The following is a 23,344-nucleotide window of genomic DNA, read 5'->3' on the forward strand; positions in this document are numbered from 1 at the left end:
GTTTGTGTGCATGAATGGTCACTGCTAATAAAATAGCAGGATTAACACCATCTTCTACTCACATTACTCTGCACCCCCGTTTCTTTCTGACTTTCATGTTCTCCCCCCCCCTCCAAATGTTTATATGTACTTACAACCCAGGATAACATTTCATGCATCTGATAAAGTGGACAGGATTTCATGAAAGCTTATGCTATACTAAATCTGTGTCAAAAACAGGATTCCTTAACAAGTAACAAACTGTGTAGTTTTTGATACAATGTATGGTCCTTCAAGTATATAAGTTGAATGCATACATGCCATAAAACAGAGGGATGAATGTTATCCAGTCAGTAGTTAACAACTGCTCAAATTATTGTCTACTAATAACTAAATCTGTCTACATTTTTGCAGGATATCAGAAAAATGGGTTTTCTGAAAAGTTCTATTTAATAGTAATTGAACATACTCAGAACTGTTCAATGTTACATATGTGGAAATTACATTTGAAGTCCATACCAGTGTCAGTAGGTAGGTTCTTTATATTTGTAATGTAAGTTTTAAAGTTATAAAGCACATTCATTGATAGGATGCTTGCTTATTTTATTATTGCAATGCTGTAGTTCAATAATATTTTTTGTTCTTCTTCAAATTGTGTGGGAGCATGGGATTTAGTTTTTCTTTTCTTTTTGTCCTTGCCTCAAAATCTTCTCAAAGAAACTATCCTTTATTATAAAGTTTCTACATTGCTACTTCCCTGCTGCTTCATCACTAAGAAAATACAAGGTCATAGTATGACTTGATGCTAGTTTGGAGGAAATTTCAAACAACAAAACAAAGTAGATTTTAGCTTGTCAGTGATGCAGCAGCAGCATGGCAAAAGGAAGGGAGGCACACACCGAGAGAATTCTTGGGAAATGCAAACCAGGCCAATATTAGTAAAGTAAAACAAGTCATTTTCTGTCTGTTTGTGTCTGCCTAAAAAGCAATGGGTAGAATCCAGCCATGGGTAGTATTCAGTTAAAGTTAAACATATTGCATGTGTTTTATTTTAAGGAGGCAATTAAGCACACCTCCTACTGAAAGTAATGGTACTCAAAAGGGCTGAATCATATCCAGAGTTTGAGAGCAGCCTAATTTTTTAATTATATGGGATGCGGGTGGCGCTGTGGGTTAAACCACTGAGCCTAGGGCTTGCCGATCAGAAGGTCGGCAGTTTGGATCCTTGCGATGAGCTCCCATTGCTCGGTCCCTGCTCTTGCCCACCTAGCAGTTCGAAAGCATGTCAAAGTGCAAGTAGATAAATAGGTACCGCTCCGGCGGGAAGGAAAACGGCATTTCCGTGCGCTGCTCTGGTTCGCCAGAAGGGGCTTAGTCATGCTGGCCACATGACCCGGAAGCTGTACGCCGGCTCCCTCGGCCAATAAAACGAGATGAACGCCGCAACCCCAGAGTTGTCTGCGACTGGACCTAATGGTCAGGGGTCCCTTTACCTTTACCTGATATTTTTTAAAGAGCCTTAAAGGGTGCTTCGTAGCACTAATTTGATCAATACAAATATATAAATATGGCAGTTTGTATTGGTGTAAATAATCCAAAATGACTGCATTGTTCAAGATGCTGCATTGTAGACAGCATAACATTTCCAGTACAAGAATGAATGCATTACAGTTCTTAAATCATTCATCTTCAGACTATCATGTGAGCTATGTTAGTCTTGAAACAATTTGCTGTGGGCTACACATTTTCCTATATCTGAAAGAAGAACTCTGTCAACAGCTCCATCTGATAATTTGGCTCTTATTGCTATGTGTGGCTTTGAAAAGTCAAATTCACTCTCTCTAGGGTCTGCCTATATGGACCTTAAGGGGATAAAATGTGACTGTTGTCCCTTGCTAATGTATTTCAGTAATAAAATATAGTATACAGACTACTAAACCATTACATAAATAGTTGTAACAGTTTGCGGATACTTGAGGTCTTTTAGTGTGCCAAGGGTAGTTTATGATAGCTGTTACATGACCCCGAGCTCACAAACATTTAAACCCATTGTAAGAAAATAGGTCAATGCCAGGATTAGACTAGAATTCGAATACACAGGGTATAGATTTTGTATTTTTTTAAACTACTTTTATAGTACATTTAGCTAAAATGTCCACTTTCTGTAGATGAAAAAATAGACTCCAAGGCATGTGAAACAGAATCTCAAGAAGAGCTTTACTCTTCTCAAGATCAAGAGAAGCTCCAGTCTTCCTTTACCCAGAAATATCAAGCCTGCAAAGAGAACCTTCAGAGTACCAGCCAACTTACTCTTTCTTCTGAAATTGTCTATAGTCAAGAATTGAATTTACCAGAAGGAGTAGAGATCATAAGCATCAAACCATCAGCAGGTTTGTAATTTATTGGGGGGGGGGGTTAACTTTCGATTTACAGTGGTATCTTGGTTCTCGAACTTAATCTGTTCCGGGAGTCTGTTCAACTCCCGAAACAGTTCAAAAACCAAGTTGCGGCTTCTGATTGGCTGCAGGAACTTCCTGCACTCAATTAGAAGCTGTGGAAGCCGCGTCGGACAGTTGGCTTCCGAGAAATGTTCACAAACCAGAACACTCACTTCTGGGTTTGCGGTGTTTGGGAGCCGATTTTTTTTGGGAGCCAAGCCGTTTGAGTACCAAGGTACTATTCTTTTTGTACTTCCTGATTTCGGGGGGGGGGGGATCAGTTTGAAAATTCTGTATTTTTCTTGTTATACTTTATTAAACTTGTTGATCATTTAATGCTGGTCATCTCTAGGAGATTTACAGTATTTTTAAATATATATTTATCTGGTATCCTGAGGGTTTCTTTCTTCCTAATTTCAGGTCACCTGAGTTCTTCTTCCATTTATCCTGTATGTCGTGCACCTTATCTTCTGGCAACTTTATGCTCAGATGGTAAGGTTAGGTTTTGGAGGTGCAGATTAGCAGTGGAATCAGGTGTGACTTCTGTAGCAGAGAGTATTACGAACAGTGGTATGTATATATGGGAAGAATGGCCATTACTAATAGAAGATGGACTTCTTAGCAGTAGTGCTCTTTTTGTGCCAGGCCATGCTCTGGAAATCAGCTGTGCACATACAAATCGCTTAGCTGTGGCATATAAGCGAACACCAACTGTAAACAGTCGTTCATCTCAAGACTTTTTGGTGACGGTTGGAATTTTTGAATGCGAATCTACAGGAGGCTCTTGTTGGATCTTGGAACAAACGCTTCACTTAGATGAGCTAAACCCAACATTGGACTCTCTGGGTGTTGACAGCAGTTCAGTGATAGATGGAAATGAGAATTTAATACCCAGAACAAATCATATGGTTCACTTAGACTGGATGTCTAGAGAAGACGGCTCGCATATCCTAACAGTAGGCATTGGGGCAAAGCTGTATATGTTTGGTCAGCTGTCTGGGAAGATGCAAGAACAAAGTGGTAAGGAAATGCTCGTACTGCCTGTGTGGGAAAATGCTAAAACGTCATGCTCTTCTAGATTTATATTGCTAAGATGTGTGGATTTAGTTTCATCAGTAGAAGGTTCACCACCTTTACCTGTTTCTTTATCTTGGGTTCGTGATGGCATCCTCGTAGTTGGGATGGATTGTGAAATGCATGTTTATTCTCAGTGGCAGCCTCCTACAAAGCAAGAACCAGTTACTCTAGACTCTTACAGTGGGAGTACACCATCCATAATAAGCTTAATGAAACAAAGTCAGTCATCTGGTGGTCACCCACCCAAGAGGACATTGACTAGATCCATGACAAGTCTCGCTCAGAAACTTAGTGGGAAACGAACTGTATATGATCTGTCCCTGGAGATGGAAGATTCTGGCCTCTTTGAAGCAGCACATACATTATGTCCTACTTTACCTCAGTACCATCCTCTGCAGCTTTTGGAACTCATGGATCTAGGGAAAGTGCGTAGAGCAAAAGCCATCCTCTCTCATCTTGTGAAATGCATTGCTGGAGAAGTTATTGCCATCGACGATCCTGAGCCTGAAAAGCGGTACCGTTCTCTCTCAATCTGTGCCAGTGGGAGCAGTACGCGGGACCCCATGACATTTAGCAAATGTGCTATTACAGACTATACAGAAATAGACTCTGTTCCACCACTACCTTTATATGCATTGCTTGCCGCAGATGAGGAATGCTCATATACATCCTGTACAGAGAAGGCTAATAACCAAAGAACCATAAAGAAGCAAGAGGTGGCAGATGAAAACTATGACGATCTCTTTCAGAATTCCAGTCTACATACGGATGATCTCACTATGTTTGAAGTAGATGAAGAAGATAAAAAGCCCAAGGTTATTGATCTTTCTCAGTACAGTCCAACTTACTTTGGACCGGAGCATGCTCAGGTTCTTTCGCGGCACTTGCTTCACTCTAGCTTACCCGGTCTCACCAGGATGGAGCAGATGTCTTTGATGGCCTTGGTCGATACAATTGCCATTACCAGTACTGATATAGGAGAAAGCAGAGACAAAAGCAAGGGTGAGTTTTCTAATGATTTGTTTCAGAATTTCTATGTATGCTTGTTTAGACACTCATCTGATGTGCTATATACTTAAAAGTCCATAGTTAAACCAAGCTTTAGAAATCTGATGATATCCATTTGTCAGGGGAACAGACACCACTGGCAGAATGGAGTCCTCCTCCCCCTCTGTGCCCCAGAAAACTGCTTGTGGGGAGAAGGTTGGGGACCCAGAGCAGATTTTGGGGCATGTGAACAGAGGCTGCAGGGGGCAGAGAAGAAGGAGACATTCTGTTGTGAGAATTGTGATGTTGGATGTAGCTCTTAGGCTAAAAACCTTTGAATGTAACTTGGTTCTGAGTTAACATGTTTAGATTGCACTTTGAAATACAAAGGCCAATACTTTTATAATCCATTAGCTAGTGTTGCTAATAGTCACAGAATGTATCTGTTAATTATGAAAGGGTTTGGAAGTCTATGAAATCTGAGGAACCAAAGTAGGTGAAACTTAATTCCACAGGCATACAATAGAAAGGATTTAATTGGATTGATTTTGAAGGATGCAGTGGTTTAGCATCATATTGGGATATAGTTCAACTATGGCAGCCCATGTAGGCTTCAGCCCTTTAGGAACCTTTTACACTTATTTTATATTTGTCAGGTCTTACACATGGTTAGTTGATTTGTTTCAGAAGTTGCCTGCCACTGAAACACTTGCTTAGGCATATAACATGATAGCTGCTCTCTGAGAATCAAAGAGCTCTGTGAGTGAAATAGAGCAGTTACAGCTTTTGATTAAGTGGTAGGTACTTAGAGATGAAGGAGAGTGTCATTCTCAGCTACCCAACGTTGTATCTGGACTGTATTATTTAGCAAATTTCCAACATTAATCTCCTTTGTATCCAGACTATATTCCTTCTGGATGTAATATGTAACACAATTGTGCACTGAAAAATCCCACAATATAATTACGTAGGACTTCGGCTATACTTATTGCCTGTAAGCAAATTAATGGACACTATAATGGTCTACAATATTAATTTCCAATAGTTTTTGATTGCTAATAAATCAGTTTTTACTGCACACTGGTTTCCTGACATTATAAAATTGTCTATGTGTTCCTAATGCGATTTAAATGATGTGAAACAAGATGATGGATGAATGAATATCTAGATTTTCCATGAAGAATTAAATTATATACACTGAACATTTAATCATAGGAGGAGAAACACTTGATGAATGTGGTTTAAAGTTTCTTTTGGCTGTACGTCTTCACTCTTTTATGACAACTTCACTGCCACCTGCTCACAGAGCCCAGCTCCTTCACCAAGGTAATGATTTTCACTCTGCCTATATTATCAATTTTACATTATGTGGGGCAACATTTTTAGAAACAATTGATTTTTGAGGAAATGTTAGCCTCCGGGAGCTTTGTCATTGTGCTGATGTAGGCTTTCATAGTTCTCCACTGAGCAACTGGATTTCCTTCATATGATTGCACAACTAGGACTGCCTGGTCAATTGTTGTTTTGGCTTGGTTTGGGGCTCTTCATGTAATGCAGGTATATGGAACCTCAGACCCAGGGACCAGATGTGGCTCTCAAGGCCTCTCGGTTAGCCTCTAGGATTCTCCCCAATTCATCTATCCTCTTCACTTCACATCCCCTCACTGGCACTGACTGCTTCATGCTTTTGCCTGACTGGAATGTGTCATTTAACTCTTAACAATGCCTCTTGTTTTCCTGAATGGAGTGATGTGGTCTGACTTTTTAGGCTATATTCTAGCTACCCCAAAGTAAGACTGTGGCCTTCAGACTGAAAAAAGTTTCCCCACCCCTGATGTAAGGCTTATGGGGACTTCATGGAGATTGGCATAATTCCGTGTTCAACTTAAGAATCAAATGCCCACATAACATATTTAGTCTGGTAAATCTAATGTGCCTATTTGCAAAAAGCCAAATTATGTGCTGTGGATCCTTTGGATGTTATCCTAAAATCTCCAAAGAACTTCTGAAATGTTGATTACAAGTAACAAAAAAGAAGCATTTAGCATGATAGCATGTTATAAACTATACAGCTGTAACAATATAATCTCTTTGAACAATTTAGGCTTATCTTCTAGTCATTTTGCCTGGGCCTTTCATTCAGTAGCAGGAGAAGAACTGCTAAACATGCTTCCTGCAATGCAAAAAGGTGATCCAACATGGTCAGAGCTCAGAGCTATGGGTGTAGGATGGTGGGTTCGAAATACCCATAGCTTACGCAGATGCATTGAGAAGGTAAATACTTTGATAGCATGTTGCTTTATGATTTTGGAATGTTCTTAAGCAAAAACGCCAGTGTTTTCAGCATGGGTAACTAAAACTAAAATGTGTACTTTCTTTATATTTTACCTTTTTAATAGGAAAAAGATAAGTAGATAAGAAAAGAAATATAAAAGGCAAATGAACCAATCTAGACAAATGGAAAGGAAGCTTGGTCCTGCAGTCATTGATAGTCTGAGAGGAGACGGTGGCATGTAGCACCTTTACCAGTAAAACCAATGGAAAGGGTCTTTCACACTCAGCCTTTTCTGCTAAATCAGGGGCGAGGAACTGGATCCAGCCAGCGAGCTAGATCCATGATTTTCAACAGGTGGACAGGGCCATCCACCTTTCTGTCATTTGGCATTATATGATTCACCTTTACAGGTGATTCAGTTGTAAGCACACTCATAAGTGTTCTCCAATTCATTCATTCTTTTTTTTGCAGCCCCTGCTTAATTTATAGCTGGGAGTGCAGTGGAAGAAAATACCTTTTCCAACTGTGTTTTAAGCTCAGACCACATTTTCAAAGATCTCTGCCTGTGTTTGGCACTGAATTTAAATGTATGGAACTGCATTGTGTAATGGTTGTATTTGGAAGGCCACACGTGTGCTCACATCCTGCAAGTGAAAGACCAGGAGAAGGACCTGAGTTTAGCGTCTCTCTCTTTTAAAAAGGGTTTCTTCTAATGGGAAGGGAGATTCCATAGTCAAGCCAGCACTGGTTTTCCTAGTTCAATCATTTCATACACTGAAGGGAGTGGGGAGCCAAGTATGAGAACCTAAGCCTGTTCCTGATCTCTCTCCCTGGATTTTGAGGGTGCGTGAGGGGAGGGGAGGAAGGCGAAGTCCCATTGCACAAACTGAATTCCATTCTGTTGGCTACAAACCATTAATTCTCATTTAACATATGCATTGTACCATGTATTTTCAGGTGGCTTTTTTGTTGTTGCAATACATCATTGTAGGAATTTATTTTAATTCATTTTAATAAGTCATTCAGTTCATACTACGTCTCTTTAAAAAAAAGCACCAGTGACCTTCAAGTTTAATCGAAATATAAGATGAAGATTATTAAAACCATTGTTTTTAGAGTCGCCTGGCCTTGAGCCATTTACAATAAGCAGAAGTTTATTTTGCTGATGGTTATGGTGCACTCTACAAAGTGCACTCTGTAAGGTGCTCAATCTCAGGACGAAAGGGATAAATGTGCTAAGAGGAAGGCACGTTTAGCAAACCCTCACCATGATCAACTCCCGCCTGGAAACCTTTATCCCCACTGTGGAAGGATGTGTGGATCCAGAATTAGCCTCCACAGTCACTTACGGACTCGCTGTTAAGACCGTGTTCATGGCTATGAGTGATTGCCAAAGAAGAAGAAGATTTATAACAATGAGCAGCACTGACATAAATGTTTTTTCCTTAACTCAAATATTATTGTTCAATATTGCTTGCAGTTCATCCAGATAGAAATGTATGAAATCTGTAATGCTTAGGTAACACCATTATCTTTACAGGTCGCTAAAGCAGCCTTTCAAAGAAACAATGACCCTTTAGATGCAGCCATTTTTTACCTTGCAATGAAAAAGAAGGCTGTGATTTGGGGATTATACAGGTACAGATTTATAACTGGATTTAATTCAGTACATGTGGATAATTAACCGGGTTACTTTTACTTTTTTACTATCCATTTTTGAAGCTTCTGTGATTTCCAGTAGCTGTTCATTATTGATGTCATAGCACACCTGTTCTGCCAGTAGCATTACAAATGCCAACTTGCAAGCGGGAGTTAGAAAACTCAGGTGCCTGAAATAGAACTTTAAATATTATGGCCCAAAGCATGAAGTATGTTTTCTTAGTCCCACTTACAAAGACATTCAGGAGGGTGTAGTTCTATCTAACCTTAAGTTGGCGGCATAGGACCTTTATTTAACAAGTCCTTTCTAGACTCTGGTATGTTGGATAAGTTTTTACCAGTCATACTGGAGGTGTTAGATTCCTGTTAGCACCTTTGCCATTGATGCATGGTCTACTTCTACTGAGAGAAGCCATTTGAGGATTTTGCATGCAGATGACGTGCAGCTCTGTTACTCTTTTTCATCTATTACCAAGAAAGCTGTTGGGGTTCTAGCTGTTAGCTCTGAATTTTACATCTTGTTCATCACTACTAAAGGGACAAAGCCTGGAACAGGTTTAAAACAACAACAACAACAACAACAACAACAACAACAACACACTTAGGGCTAGGACTATCATAAAACTGAAGGGCTAGGACTATCATAAAAATAGAGAAGAGACAGACAAAATGTGAGAATATAAATGGCTCTTTTTTTAAACAACAGCAACTCAGAAAAATGGACTCTACAAAAAAAATGGGGAACACAGGGATTACTTAAAATACAGTACTGTACTGATAAACTGAGTTAGATCACACCAGGGCCAGGAGGGAACTAGAAAGACTCACACTGAGGAGAAACATATAGACCACAATCGCAACTAAGAAACAAAAACAGGAATGATAGACAAAAACTAATGATATAAAGTAACACAAGCAAATGTTGAAAACTAATTGCACACACTGCAATATACCTGCTTGAGCCACAGAAGACCCGACAGAGAGTACACTCAGCATCTGCTTCACTCGAAGGCATGAATGATCTGATGATAGTTTCAGACTGAGTAAAATCCAGAAACTTATTTTGAAGCAAAACAGTGTTCCTTTCTTCATCCTCTAGGTGAGCTTGAGACCCATGAGAAAACATATTTGCATGCACATAGAAATACCTTGCAGATAAGACCAGTGGTCCTATCTTTTCCTATTGTACTTAGAAATTTTCAGAAGCAAGTTGAATTGCTGTTTGAACTTTGAGTAGGGTCTACCCTGTGATATTTTGATAATATGTTTACCAGCATCCCCCCCCCCCCCCGGTGCTCCTCAACCAACCACTCACTTACTAGAATACATTCTGACTTAATCATGTGTATTAAATATTTGCATTTTCAGATCTCTAAACGACACTAAGATGACGCAGTTCTTTGGACACAATTTTACTGAAGACAGATGGCGTAAAGCTGCATTGAAGAATGCTTTTTCACTGCTAGGCAAGCAACGCTTTGAACATTCTGCAGCGTTTTTCTTGTTGGCTGGTCACCTAAAAGATGCCGTTGAGGTAAGCAGGATGAAACTAACTTTTGAGACTAGTGATAAATATTTAGAACAGGGGCTATGATTATTACCATAATTATGTAATGTGCTGTTGCAGAAAAAATATTAGGCTTGAATTCTTAAAAGAAAAATGCCATTGGCTTGGCTTACTATGGTTGAAGATTTCAAATGCCTCTGTACTTGGAATCAAAGAAGGGACTGTGACATCATCTTCAACGCACTTAAGATTTTTCTCTTTAACCCAGTGTTCTACTCAGTTCAAAATGTGCATATTGATACTCATGTTTTCAAGTTAGTGACATTGTACTGCTTAAAAAATAACCTATTTCATGGACTTAGCTACTACAGTGGTACCTTGGGTTAAGAACTTAATTCGTTCCAGAGGTCTGTTCTTAACCTGAAAGTGTTCTTAACCTGAAGCACCACTTTAGCTAATGGGGCCTCCCGCTGCCGCTGCGCCACCAGAGCACAATTTCTGTTCTTATCCTGAAGCAAAGTTCTTAACCTGAAGCATTATTTCTGGGTTAGCGGAGTATGTAACCTGAAGTGTATGTAACCTGAAGCGTATGTAACCTGAGGTACCACTGTACTGGCGTTAAGGTAATGGGTCTAGGATTGACTTTTTCTTTGACTCTTTTGTGTATATAACTTTGTCACTTTGTATTCACTGTTCTCTGGCAATCAATGTGCCACATTTGTAATAAATATTGATTCCATTTAGATTTAGTGGGCACTCCCCATTCTTCCACCAGCAAGAAAATTAAAAGCATCCCCTTCCATTTTCAACAGACTGCAATTGGTCATTTCATAGTTGTCTGAACAAGCCAATTTCAGGCTCTGGTTTCTGATTCTGGCTTTTGGAGATAAGCCATAATTCAACTAATTGCAGTTCCAAATTCGGACAAAACAATAAACTGCAGTTAATTGAAAATGGAAGCTGTAGGTAAGAACAGCATTTATTGGAAAAAAGCTTCTTAAGCCAGCTTTGCTTTTAATTAACTTGTTGGGTATTAGTTGAATACCCTTTTCTGATATTACTGCAAAATATCAGCAGGTAGATGGTTTAGAAAGCTGTCCAAATAATGAGCTGTAATCAATCCAACGTTTGTTTTCCATTTACATATTAAGTTTCTTAAAACAAAACCCAATAGAGATACAAATTGACAGAAACAATTTTTAAAAGTAATCCTATGTTTGTTTCAAAAAGGTCTGCCTAGAGAAACTAAATGATATTCAATTGGCTCTTATAATAGCAAGACTTTATGAGCCAGAGTTTGAAGTATCTGGGACTTACAAATCAATTCTACAGAAGAGAATTCTGGGAAGCAGACATCATGCTAAAGAGAGTCCATCAAGCACACATGCTGATCCTTTCCTTCGGAGTATGGCTTATTGGATTTTGGAGGATTATAGCCATGCTCTTGATACTCTTATAAGCCAACCCATTTTGGACGAGGAAGGTAAGCTGGGACATTTTATATATACTCTTCGTTAGGAAACATATAAAGAAACTATCATCTGAAGAAAATAACTTTTGAGTTTATATCAGTAAAAGACAGCATAGAATTGCTATTCTGGTTCAGACTGGTAGTCCAGGTGGACATTGTTCACAACAGAACATAAGAAATGAATCTCTCAACAACGGAATAAGGGGAAAGTGGGCAGGGTCAGAAAGAAAATCTGTCACAGTCTCATTCTAGTTAGAAAATGGGAGCTTTGAGTGATCATTACAGTGCTGATTCTCAGGTATGTTACTATGTATTTGAAAACCTTCACTTTGATACGATCATATCATTTGAAGTATATCTGTAGACATCTGCTATGTACTTTTTCTGTTCGACACGAACTTCTTTCTTCTGTAGAAACAGTAATTTTTCAGAAATACAAATCTGTTCACATGGTCACACTGGAGGATATGAGAAGAGAGCAAGAGTGCATGAATCCAAAGTTCTTACACATAATAATAAACTAATTGTTTATTGTTTGAAATGGAGACAGTACGGAGCTAAATGAATTCATGATGTGATTCTTTTTATAAGGCAGATACAAATATAATTTTCTTACATGTTTTGAATATAAAACTCTTGGGGAGTCTACTGCACATTATAAACATAGTGTTGGGATAATATTACATACAATTGTAGTTCCAGGGGATTTATTGTATTAGAACTGGAAATGGTTGGGTTTTTTATGAAATAAATAAATCATTAACAATAATCTTTGATGCAATGTCTTTACAGATGAAGGCAATGTGTCAAGATGTAACCCTTCAGTGTTCAATTTTTACAATTACCTAAGGACACATCCTCTCTTGTTGAGACGCCATTTTGGGTCTTCTGATTTATCTTCCACGAGGATTTGTGTAACAGGAGAAAATGGACTGGCAGATGAAATCAATTTAGGGGAAAGAAGATTATTTTTTACAACTGCGTATGCTCACTTAAAAGCTGGCTGTCCCATGCTGGCTTTGGAAGTGTTATCAAAGATGCCCAAAGTGGTAAAAAGGTCAAAGCCTTTAGGAAGAACACCTAGCTTAATGGACACTAGTAAAGGCTGCTCACCCTCTTCTCCAGTACCGCTGGAATCAAAAGATAACAAACCTCTCAGCATTGACTGGTCACAACCTATCGTCAATGGTCTGGAATCATCTTCAGATGGGTCATCAGGTAAACATTCAAATTCTGCTCTTTCGCTCGACTGGAGTCAACCAAGCACAGTTTTCCAGGATGAGCCTTTTGAGCTAAAGTGGGACAGTGACAAAGATGACGAAAGTGAAGATTCTTGTATTGTAATGAAACCTTTGACGAAGGAAGTGAGTGAGAAACCAAATGAAGTTAGTTCTAGCTATACAGAAACCTACAGTTCAGGTGCAGAAAATGAGGTTTTCGCTTCATCAGAAGACATCATTTCTGCGCAGCTGAAATTTAGGGCATGTTTGAAGATCCTTACAGTGGAGCTTCGTACATTATCTACTGGCTATGAAGTAGATGGTGGAAAATTAAGATACCAGCTGTATCACTGGCTTGAAAGAGAAGTGGTAGCTCTTCAGAAAACCTGTGACTATAGTGTTGAAGCAGAAGATGTTCAGCCAGGAATTAGCCCAGTAATGGATGAAGCTTCATCAAATGAAATGACCGAAGAACTATCAGACACACAGCAAAATGCGCAGCAGAGAGAATACCTTCAGAGAAGACAGTGGCTTGTAAAATATCAATCACTTTTGCGAATGTTTCTAAGTTACTGTATCCTTCATGGATCTCATGGTGGAGGCTTGGCATCTGTACGTATGGAACTGATTTTACTGCTTCAAGAATCTCAGCAGGTATGGAGTTTTCTCCTTGTAGTATAGATGTAGTATTAAAATATGAATAGTTAAGAGAAAAAGTATATTTTGGCAAAATATAATTATAGTGCCCATTGATGTATTTCTGGTTCAGTATGTAAAGATACCTCTATAATTTCTTCTTCAAATAACACATGCCTAAATAGTTTTGCACCTACACATAAGTATTTAACTAGTATACCTAGTATCTTCACAGCTCTTTAAGGACAGGGGAGGCAGAACCTTCTCAGGATTGGCTTTGCAAGCCAAATTTGATCCACCTGCCAGATGCATTACTTTGCATGTCTCCCCCTTCCCTTTTTAAAATTCCCAATCTCAGAAGATTAGCAGGAGGGTATGGGGAGACTTGGCACAGGCTTTAAGAAAGCCCCCATGCTCCCATTTCAGCCTGAAATAGTAGCATGGGGACTGTATTAAAGCCCTTTCCAAAAGCGCTTTTTGAAGCACTCAACCACTTCTCCTTTAAGTGAAGGGGGCAGCTGCATAAAACTCCCCTTTTGGGAAGCGCTTTAAGACAGTCCCCACACTGCTGTTGCAGCTGACATGGGAACATCAGAGGTGCCTTACATTACTTCACAAAAGGGCTGTTTGAAGCAGCTCACACACTTGTCTAGGTGGGTGGTAACTGGGGAGAGGGGAGGGAAACTTTTTTTCTCCCCACTGCTGCTACTGGTGCCCACCTGTTTCCAGAAGTACATTAACTGCTTTATGCAGCATTTTTGAGAAGCACTTTAATCCCTGTTTATCAGCTAATAAGTGGAGATTAAAATCTTGCCTTGGCTGTACAATCCTGTTCCCTGCTGAACAGAAGTAGAAAGTATCTGTTTATCTGGTTATGTTAACTGCTGGGTGGGTGAGCGTGATTTGAGGGAAATGGCCAGCAAGCAAAATTTGACCCCCTGATGGGCAAAGATTGGCCTGCAAGCTGGGCATGCCTCACCCTTTTTAGGATAAAAACAGGAGCAGTTTGTCATGTTGAAGCTTACTGAATTATAAGTGAGCTTGTGTGTCAAGTGACATTTCCCATTGTTGTAACATATGGCTGACCTCCATGCCACATGCCACAATAATCAACTCATTTTCTCATTTCAGACATGTTTTTTTCTATTTATTGCACTGTCACTTTGTTTACACAGTAGACAAATACAAGCAACAGTTTATTCTAACTTAACTGGGACTAGTGCCTTCAGGTTGCTGAACTGGTTTGGCAATCTTTCTGCTGCATCTTCACCTTCCCACTGTTGTGTATGTTGTGTATGCATTGAGTAGCTCCAAGAGCACAAATTTGTCCTTTATTTACTCTGCTTCCACCTGCAATATTAGATAGTCTGCCATTAATGGGGGGGCAACATTTTTCAATATGGATCTGGACAGCAGCAAAGCAGGAATAACTTCAGTTTTCTGCAAAAATAACACCTCTGATTAATAAAGGAAGCTGTCAGAAGTACTGTTATATCTCACATGCATTATATCTATGCATATGGACTGAACTATAAAAATCACAGATTCTATGGGGGGATCCTGTGATTTCTAAAGGATCTGTTCTCATTCTCCCCTTTCAAATTCCTCCTTTGAGGAAAATAAGGTTTGGAATGTTGGTTTCACCTTCCATCTCTCATTCCCCTTCCTGAAAAAACTACTCTGAAGTTGACAGTTCAATCCTCTACATGTCTACTCACAAGTCAGACCTATTGATTTCAGTTGGACCTACTCCCAGATAGATGAATTGTAATCTTAAAGAGTGGCATGGAGGACTACCTTAGCAAAAAGATACAAATACAACAAGGGAGAAGCTAAGACAGTCACAGCAAAATTGCATAACTGAAGGACATTAAATGGTAAAGGGTGATGAACCACCAAAAAGAGGCAGCAGTGAATCTACTCCCAAAATACTCTGAACAGGTAACCGTTGGCAAAGGTGCACATGCTCCTATATGAGAGAGAAAATGATTCTGAAACTGCCACTCACTCCTGCACCTCCCTCTGTAAACATCACCACGTGACACAGAATTTCACAAAAGAAACATGCTTCATGCAACATTCATTGCTGTGTGTGGACACAAACTGGCAATTTAGCTTAACACCATTACTGGTGTTGCAATGCCTAAAACGTAATAGGGGCCAGCTTGAGGCAGAGTTTCCTGCAACCAGATCTAGAGAGAGCCCTTCCAGCTCAGGTCTCAGTAGTCATTTGTTGGAGCTGGGGCTTAAATCGAAACTTTGGGGTGCAGCAGGTGAAAGTTTTACTGATCAGACATGGATCATAAATTAGCCTGGTCAATTCAGAAACCTTACGCTCCCTGCCCAATCCCAAGGCCACTTCCGAAACATCGCTTATTCAAGAGGGCAAGTAATTTGCCAGGCTGGTCACCAGCTTATATAATAACATACTGGATTCCTGTTTTCCTTTAGCTTTTGAGTAATTTTTGAGAGAGAAGAGGCAAACCATTAACGTTATCACTTCAAGTGTGTATACGTATCATCAGTAGGAATTTCGTAAGAAGGAAACAATCACTGTCAATAACCCATGCTAGTATTTACAGGAATTCAGCTATTAAAATATGCTTTCTATTATTCTCCCCTGCCCAAGGAACTGTTGCTTCATTTGCCTACTAATACCGTATCTGAGCAGAGTTCAATACCGCTTCTGTTTGCCTGTACTGCAAGTGCCAAAACCGTGGTGGCCAACCCTTTGCTGCATCTTAGTAACCTGACTCATGACATACTACATGCTATAGTAAACCTTCATGCGCCTCCCAATCCAGATGTACAAAATAATAAGGCAAGTATTATTACAAGTAACTTTCTTTTTTGTCTTTGAATAAGTCTTTTTTTTTAAAAAAAAATGGAAATATGGTGGGATTCAGCTAAGTTGCTGCGCAAGCAGAACAGGGTCCACTTGCACAACAGAACTTACTTCCGTTTACGCATACTGCACTTAATGCTATGTTGCATTTCACCCATTTATATCTACGCACATGTATTATCTGGCACAAAAGTCTGCCCTTGGAATTACTTTAATTAAGACCACGTTGGTGTGAGTGTGTTTTGTTCATTTTTAAGTAGATGCTGGCACATTATGCCATGTGGCATACTGTGTTTGACTTGATAATTTGTTTCTGGAAACGAGAAGTCCCGACATTGCATAAACAACAACTCTTGCCTGATGTGTAATGTGTCCTCTAAAACTTTCTTCCAGATCCATGTAATGCATACATTAGCTGCATCTCTGTCAGCTTGCATATACCAGTCTCTCTGTGGTGGTCACAGCTACAGGTAATGATCTTTAAAATAAATGAATGTGAGCTTTGATGCTCAGCGAGAGAAATAATTCCCTATTTGCAGTCCTACTTAAGGTATAAAAATACACACATCTCCCCCCCCCCCAGCCTCTGCCTCTGTATGTATTCTATGATAAAGGGTTGTGATGTTCTGTGGTCTTTTGAAGTATTAGGTGTAAATGGACAAACATAATTACATCTCTTATTTAACAGCACTATAGCTACTTATGGTAAGATAATCATTCAGTCCTTTTTACTATTTATACCTTCTGTAGATGTAAGTTACAGACCCCAGATTCCACCCTTTTATATTCTTTGCTTGTGACTCTGTAACCAGGTGGGTAGTATGGGTAGAGTGGTATAACAATCTTTGATTAAACCAGCACACAAAATTTGAGCATAACTACAAACTACAGCGTAAAACAAGATTCACAAACCAACTTCAAACCTTGGTGTATGATCCTGGTGTGCTTACCTCAAACCATGGTAGCGATCCTGGTTGAGTTTGGTGGAAAAGGAAATTAGACTTAAGCTAAACAAATTATAGTTTAGCATTATGTGAACCAGGTTTGTAGGTTGAAAGACATTCTAAAACAGGCATAGGCAAACTCGGCCCTCCAGATGTTTTGGGACTACAATTCCCATCATCCCTGACCACTGGTCCTGTTAGTTAAGGTTCATGGGAGTTGTAGTCCCAAGTTTGCCTATGCCTGCTCTAAAAGAATAAAAGAAGTGCCATGATTAATAGAAATAGTGGCTTAATTTAATTTAATTTTAACTTTTCTTTTTTAATAGCTCTTTACAAGCAAACCAATTCACTGGAACAGTTTACCAAACACTGCTGCTTTCTCACCGGCATTCCTTAAGGACGGCAAGCTTAGATGAAACAGTAACTCCCAATACGGCACCATCTCAGTGGCCAGGTAGTAATGATTTTAATTTATTCGTCTTATCTGGCTTTCTTGACAATAATCAGTGCTCTTCTTTTTTTTGGTTTATTTAAACAATATATACTGTATAACTACAATTGTCTCTGAAAGGTCTTCAAAAAAACAGAGAAAGGGTAAAAATCAGTTAAAACTACAAAATCGGAATTCAGTTGAAATGCCTACTGGAAGAAAAACATACTTCAGTTGGTGCCAGAATGTGAACAGGATGAAGCCTCTTCCCCAAAATTGGGGATACAGGACTTAAATGCACACAGCTCCTGGTGGATACAAGACTTATATCTGAGCCATGGGGGACCGCTTTCAATGAGTCCCGCAAATACCTTAGGGCAGGTAACCTGGGTCCCAAGTTGTTAAGGGCCTTGTAAATTAATACAATAATCTTGAACTTGACTCAGTGGCATATGAATAGCCAGTATAAGCATTTGCCAGAGTTATGTGCTGGTGATTATCTGTCCCCATCAACAATCCAGCTGCAGCGTTTTGCATTAACTGGAGCCCCCACAGCAGGCCCAAGGGTGCATTACATTAATCAAGCCTTGAGATGATACTATGGCATGAATTACCATGGCCAGACTAGCCCTATCCAAAAACTGCCGTAGTTGATGTACCAGCAGTCGCTGGTAAAAGTCACAGCTAGCCACTGAGGGTAACTGAGCTTCCAAGAACACCCCAAAACTCTGATTCTGTTAAGTGCATTCTGGGGAACAGGCCTGTTCCTGAGGATCCATTGATTTATTTTCAGTTGAAAAAACTACATTTTTTTTTACACCATTATACTCAGTTGGTTTGGGTGGGTTGCACTAATAACAAATAAACATGTTAGCTCACAGTAAGTTTACGATTGTCTCTGGGGAGAATTGTTTTATGTTTTTTTGTGTGTGTGTTTAAAAACTAGGTAGTGCTTTTTCTCTTTCTAGGTATAATGGCTTTAATACAGTTATTAAATCATACCGGAGAAGAAGCACAATCTGGGATCACAGTTTTGCTCTGTGAAATTTTGACAGCAGTCTACCTTAGCCTCTTCATCCACGGTCTAGCCACCCATTCCAGCAATGAGCTGTACAGAATTGTGGCCCACCCTCTTAATGACAAAATGTGGTTTGCTGTCTTTGGTGGAGGAGCAAAGATTCCAAAGAAAGGGCAGGTTCAACAAACATCAAAGATGGGTTAGTTCGCTCTTTATTTTCTTGACATATAAAACTTTTGTGAACTTTGTTCCTTCCTGTTCCTTCTGCATAAACTGGCTAGGCTGTCTGGCACTGTCTTTCCTCATATCTGCTATAGTTAAATTAAGTAAATAACTGCATTAAGGCTGCAATCCTATGTAGTTCTTACATGGAAGTAGCAGAGCTTGGTTCTAAAGTAAACATACATTGGTTTGTGCTGTAAATACTTCTAACGTAACTGAAATAGCCACTTCATACCTTAGATGTGAAATTAATCAAACAGTTCTAGGTGTTCCAGTATTTGATAGTCTAAAACTAATTTTCTATGCAGCCTATTAAATGCCAGTTTAAAAATATAGTCATGATATTTAAGTGATTGGTGAAAAAATAATTTATTTTTGTTTGATGTAGCCATATTCCTTTACTCTAAGAGCAGCCTGTGTTTTCTCTTTTTGGCAGGTAGGCACTTCTCTATGCCTAGCCCACACCAGGTAGTAGTATTCTCCATGGAATGTGTGGGGTTTACCAAATCTCTAACAGCCGTCAGTACTCATAGTCCTACCAAACCTGCAGGCAAGATACTAGCTTCAGTCTTAGGCTTTTAAATCCAGTGCTGATATGTGATCTTGCACATGTAGGAATAAAGATACAAAGGAAAATTTCTGTTTGTAAGTCATGACCTCAGGTTTTTATTGTGTTTTATTTCTATCAGGTTAACTATATGAATTGGAGTTGAAAATTAAAAACAAAACAAAACAAAACACCACATTGGTCATTCATAAATTTGGAACAATCCCTTTTAATCAGTTTTAAATAACTTCATTATTGAAGGAAGAACATGGCTTGCAATTACCAGAAATATTTCCAATACATTTTTTTTTTTTGCTCATGAAGACTGCTTGTTTTGTGTCACATGACCATGCATATGGCTGTGGATTTCTAACTGTTAATTTAGCATATAAAAGCCGCCTTTAGTTCATAGGAAAAATGAATCCAGTCACCATCAAAGATTGTTGTAGGGTAGCAAATAATATAAACGTAAAACTTGGTGTCTACAGATCCTCTGGTAATGTGACCTGCTTAACATTTCATTTTGGCTGATTTATCATTTGATTTGTGATTCGCATAGGCGACACAAAATGGCCTTGGCAGAGAGGAGTTTATTTAAACATCATCATTCACATATCCTGCTTTTTTGACCACAGCAAAATGCTGCTTTGTATTCAAATGTCCACATATAATCCATTATAGATATTTTTTATTACATCAAACAAATGATCCTGAATAATAGCTTATGGCTCAGTTGGTAGAGCATGAGCCTTCATCTCAGGGTCATGGGTGTGAGCCCCACACTGGGTGAAAGATTCCTATAGAGATGATCCTCGTGGTCCCTTCCAACTCTATGATTCTATTATCTATAACCTACAGTAAACTTGTGTGGTATGCAGATTAGATACGAGTAATGTCAACACTTAGATTCCAAAGGAGTCTGATAATGGATTCCTTTGAGGCTCTTGTCATCTGTGAATGTACTTGGAAGTAAGCAAAACAGACTTCAGTAGAACTTTCATCCAAGTATATATTTTAGGATTAACTGCTTTTCATTGGGCAGCTCACTTTAGAAAAGAGGAAATTCATTTGGTCAGTGTTTGTACTTAACTCTGGATTACAGTGGATTTTTCAGTGATAAAATTGTGTTCCTTCCATGCTTGTAAGATGATTTCAGGTGGGACTTGAGCCACCTTTAGTATTTGAAGGCAGGAATCACTGTCAGAAGCTTCAGAGGAAGAAAGATCCAGATATGGCTTCCCATTACTGGAAAGCCATTGAATGTTGGGGCAGATGTAAGCTAGATGGACCAATTACAGTGGTACCTTGGTTTACGAACTTAACCCGTTACGGAAGTCTGTTCTTAAACCAAAGCGTTCTTAAAGCAAGGCGTGCTTTCCCTTAGCAGCGAGGGACTCAATTTACAAATGGAAGACAGTCAACAGGAAGCGGAACCTGTTCTGCTTCCAAGGCAAAGTTCACAAACCAAAACACCTACTTCCGGGTTTGCAGTGTTCTTAATCCAAGTTGTTCATAAACTAAGCTGTTCTTAAACCAAGGTACCACTGTACTCTGATTTGGTATAAAAAGCAAGTTTATGTTCAGATGTCTTCCAAAATGTCACGGGTCTAATACTTTAAAAAGTTACCTTTTTTGTATTTGTGAATTGGGATGGCCTCACACTGAGGGGCCTAATTGGAGGAGGCCAAGATGACAAGAGACCCGGGGTGGGTGGGTGGAGTAAACCTCCAAGATCCAGCCCAGTATATTTGACTCATTGGACTAAATATTTTAATAACAGTACTTCTGGAAGAGAGTGAATGATTGGCAGTCTTCCATAAATAGATCTGAATTCCTGAAATGTCTAAAGTGATGATTATTTAGTGGAGGATATTTGTTGTTGTTGTTTAGTTGTGTCCGACTCTTCGTGACCCCATGGACCAGAGCATGCCAGGCACTCCTGTCTTCCACTGCCTCCCACAGTTTGGTCATAAATGGGTGTTGCACTGTGAACTGGAAGCAGGGGTAGACAAAATTGATGTTTATTATTCCAACCCATTTTGGATTCTGCTGGTTGTCCTTCGGCTAAATTCAGATATTTACGTATTTAACATATATATATGACACTTCTTCTTATTTTATTATAACAGCCTGCTGAGTAGTCCTGAATGCTGTAAGGATATTGTACAGTGCAAATTGTCAAGCTTTAAAAAATAACTAGAAGCCCATATTCCTATTCATTTAGGGTGCTCAAGTTGTTTTGACGATAAAAAAGAACAGTAAAATAAAAGAGAAAAGTGCCATGTCAAAGTAGTTCTGTGGGTGCAACCTCCCTAAAGTTATTTCAAGCAGTTTGGGACTTTAGATAGCAAATGGAATGCAAACTGGCTGTGCTGATGGTTGCAGTTTTCCAATGCAAGCTAAGGAATGCTCAAATCTTGCTGCTTGTGTAAAACATGATACAGGTGGGGGGTGATTAATAAGAAAAGGGCATTTTGGAATTTTTGCCTAATTAACATTATACATTTAAATAGACTATTAACATAAGACTTGTCGGGGTTTTTTACAACAGAACAATCTAAATTATCCGGTGATGTTTAGATTCAATTTGTCACTTATTTATATTGTCACTTATTTATGTTCTTTTGTTAGTCTTGTTATATACATGTTTTATTAACTTCTTTCTCTGTTTCTCTGCCATGTATAAGAAAAAGTACTACAAGAATATTCCTAACCATTTAAGATACCAATCCTAAACCATTTTTAGATAAATTTCCTTAGTTATTTTGTAGAGTAAGGAATTTTGTCAGCGAGACTTCATTTCCTGTAATAAGTTTGGTATTTGTCTGTAGTTCCATAACAAATAGCCTACTAGTGCTGCAGGCATAAACAGTAAAATTTAAATCAAGAAAGCAGTTAAGCACAGTGGTTACTGTTTATATGGGAGTGAATGGAAGCAAGAATTCAAAAGATCCATTATTTCTCAAGTTCTGTATCATGTAACACTTTCTGTAAGCTTATTTTCCTATGCCTTCATTTCAAACATAAGAAAGCTTTGTTATTTTTGTTGAGCTCAGAAACTAATGCACCATATTAAGCAATGCATGTGCATGTTTGATGTGCTAGCTAAAAACCAAAGTTTAAGAAAACTTTAAAGTACTTTGTATTATAACAGATATGTTTTTATCTTCAAGGTAAGTGAGTTGCATTTTTAAGGAGAATTTTATGAGCACGTTTTGTGACATTATATACTGGAAAAATAAATCTGAATTATTTCTGTGTTATCGTGCACTTCCATTTATAGATTATGTACTCTTAAAACCTGCATGCCAGTGAGGATTTTATTTCCTATTGGCAAATAGCAGCACCACATGCTGCTCTTCTATGGGGATAGAAATTGACAGTCTGCATTGTAATATGATAGTTGGAGATTTGATTTCTCAGGTATGCAGAAATGAAAGTTGCAATTTTTGCTAAGAATTTTCGCAGTATAATTGCACCTCTTTGGAGGTGTAGGGTTAAGGTAGACGATAGATAATGACCGCTCCCCACATCAAATGGGGGTTGATGTTTGCGTGGTCGCGCGCAGCCCCCTGAATTCCTGGGCAACAGCTGGAAGTTCGGCTGGCTGCGCCCTCCCCCAGAAGGGATACCTGGGGTCTCCGCCTACTCAAGTTAACCGTCCAATCCCGCCTGGGGGAGGCATTGCTAAGGGATTGGCCAGGTAAGGGGCGGGACTACCCAGCCCACACAATAGAGGGTGTAGCTTATCTAGGAAGCAGCAGTCAGCTCCAGAGCTTCTCCTACCCTCCACTCCCTCAATTAATGCTTATTTTGCAGGTTAACCTCTTCTTCACAGGTACGCAGGCACTGCTATGTCAAAGCCGCTGTTGAAGGGTCAGAAAGGAATTTCCCTGCATTGGCAGGTTTCACTTTCCCGTAGCAATTTGTCACAACTTTGGCGGTTTCAGGCCTTGGGCGGAATCCTTTAGAAATCTTCCTAAATGGGGGGGGGGCATGGGGCGGTGACTCCGGGCCCCCAGTGTGGCGGTGATAACAGGGTTCCCCGTTAAAGAGGTATTGGGGGAGGCTTTGGTCATACGCTGAGAG

General features: G+C 39.3%; 1 protein-coding gene across 1 annotated transcript in view; it reads left to right on the top strand.

Annotated features, from left to right (window-relative positions):
* Window positions 1–23,344, top strand: part of DMXL1 (Dmx like 1) — a 69,583-nt gene that overhangs the window by 27,620 nt on the left and 18,619 nt on the right. The window contains 14 exon segments of the mRNA XM_033164138.1: window positions 394–510; window positions 2,148–2,369; window positions 2,838–4,496; window positions 5,697–5,807; window positions 6,586–6,755; window positions 8,297–8,394; window positions 9,784–9,949; window positions 11,153–11,405; window positions 12,186–13,267; window positions 15,879–16,070; window positions 16,488–16,564; window positions 17,365–17,492; window positions 18,437–18,685; window positions 19,145–19,258. Of these exon segments, the coding sequence (XP_033020029.1) occupies window positions 394–510; window positions 2,148–2,369; window positions 2,838–4,496; window positions 5,697–5,807; window positions 6,586–6,755; window positions 8,297–8,394; window positions 9,784–9,949; window positions 11,153–11,405; window positions 12,186–13,267; window positions 15,879–16,070; window positions 16,488–16,564; window positions 17,365–17,492; window positions 18,437–18,685; window positions 19,145–19,258 (4,638 nt within the window).

Source organism: Lacerta agilis, chromosome 11, assembly GCF_009819535.1.
Source record: "Lacerta agilis isolate rLacAgi1 chromosome 11, rLacAgi1.pri, whole genome shotgun sequence".
In the NCBI taxonomy this organism is placed as follows: domain Eukaryota; kingdom Metazoa; phylum Chordata; class Lepidosauria; order Squamata; family Lacertidae; genus Lacerta; species Lacerta agilis.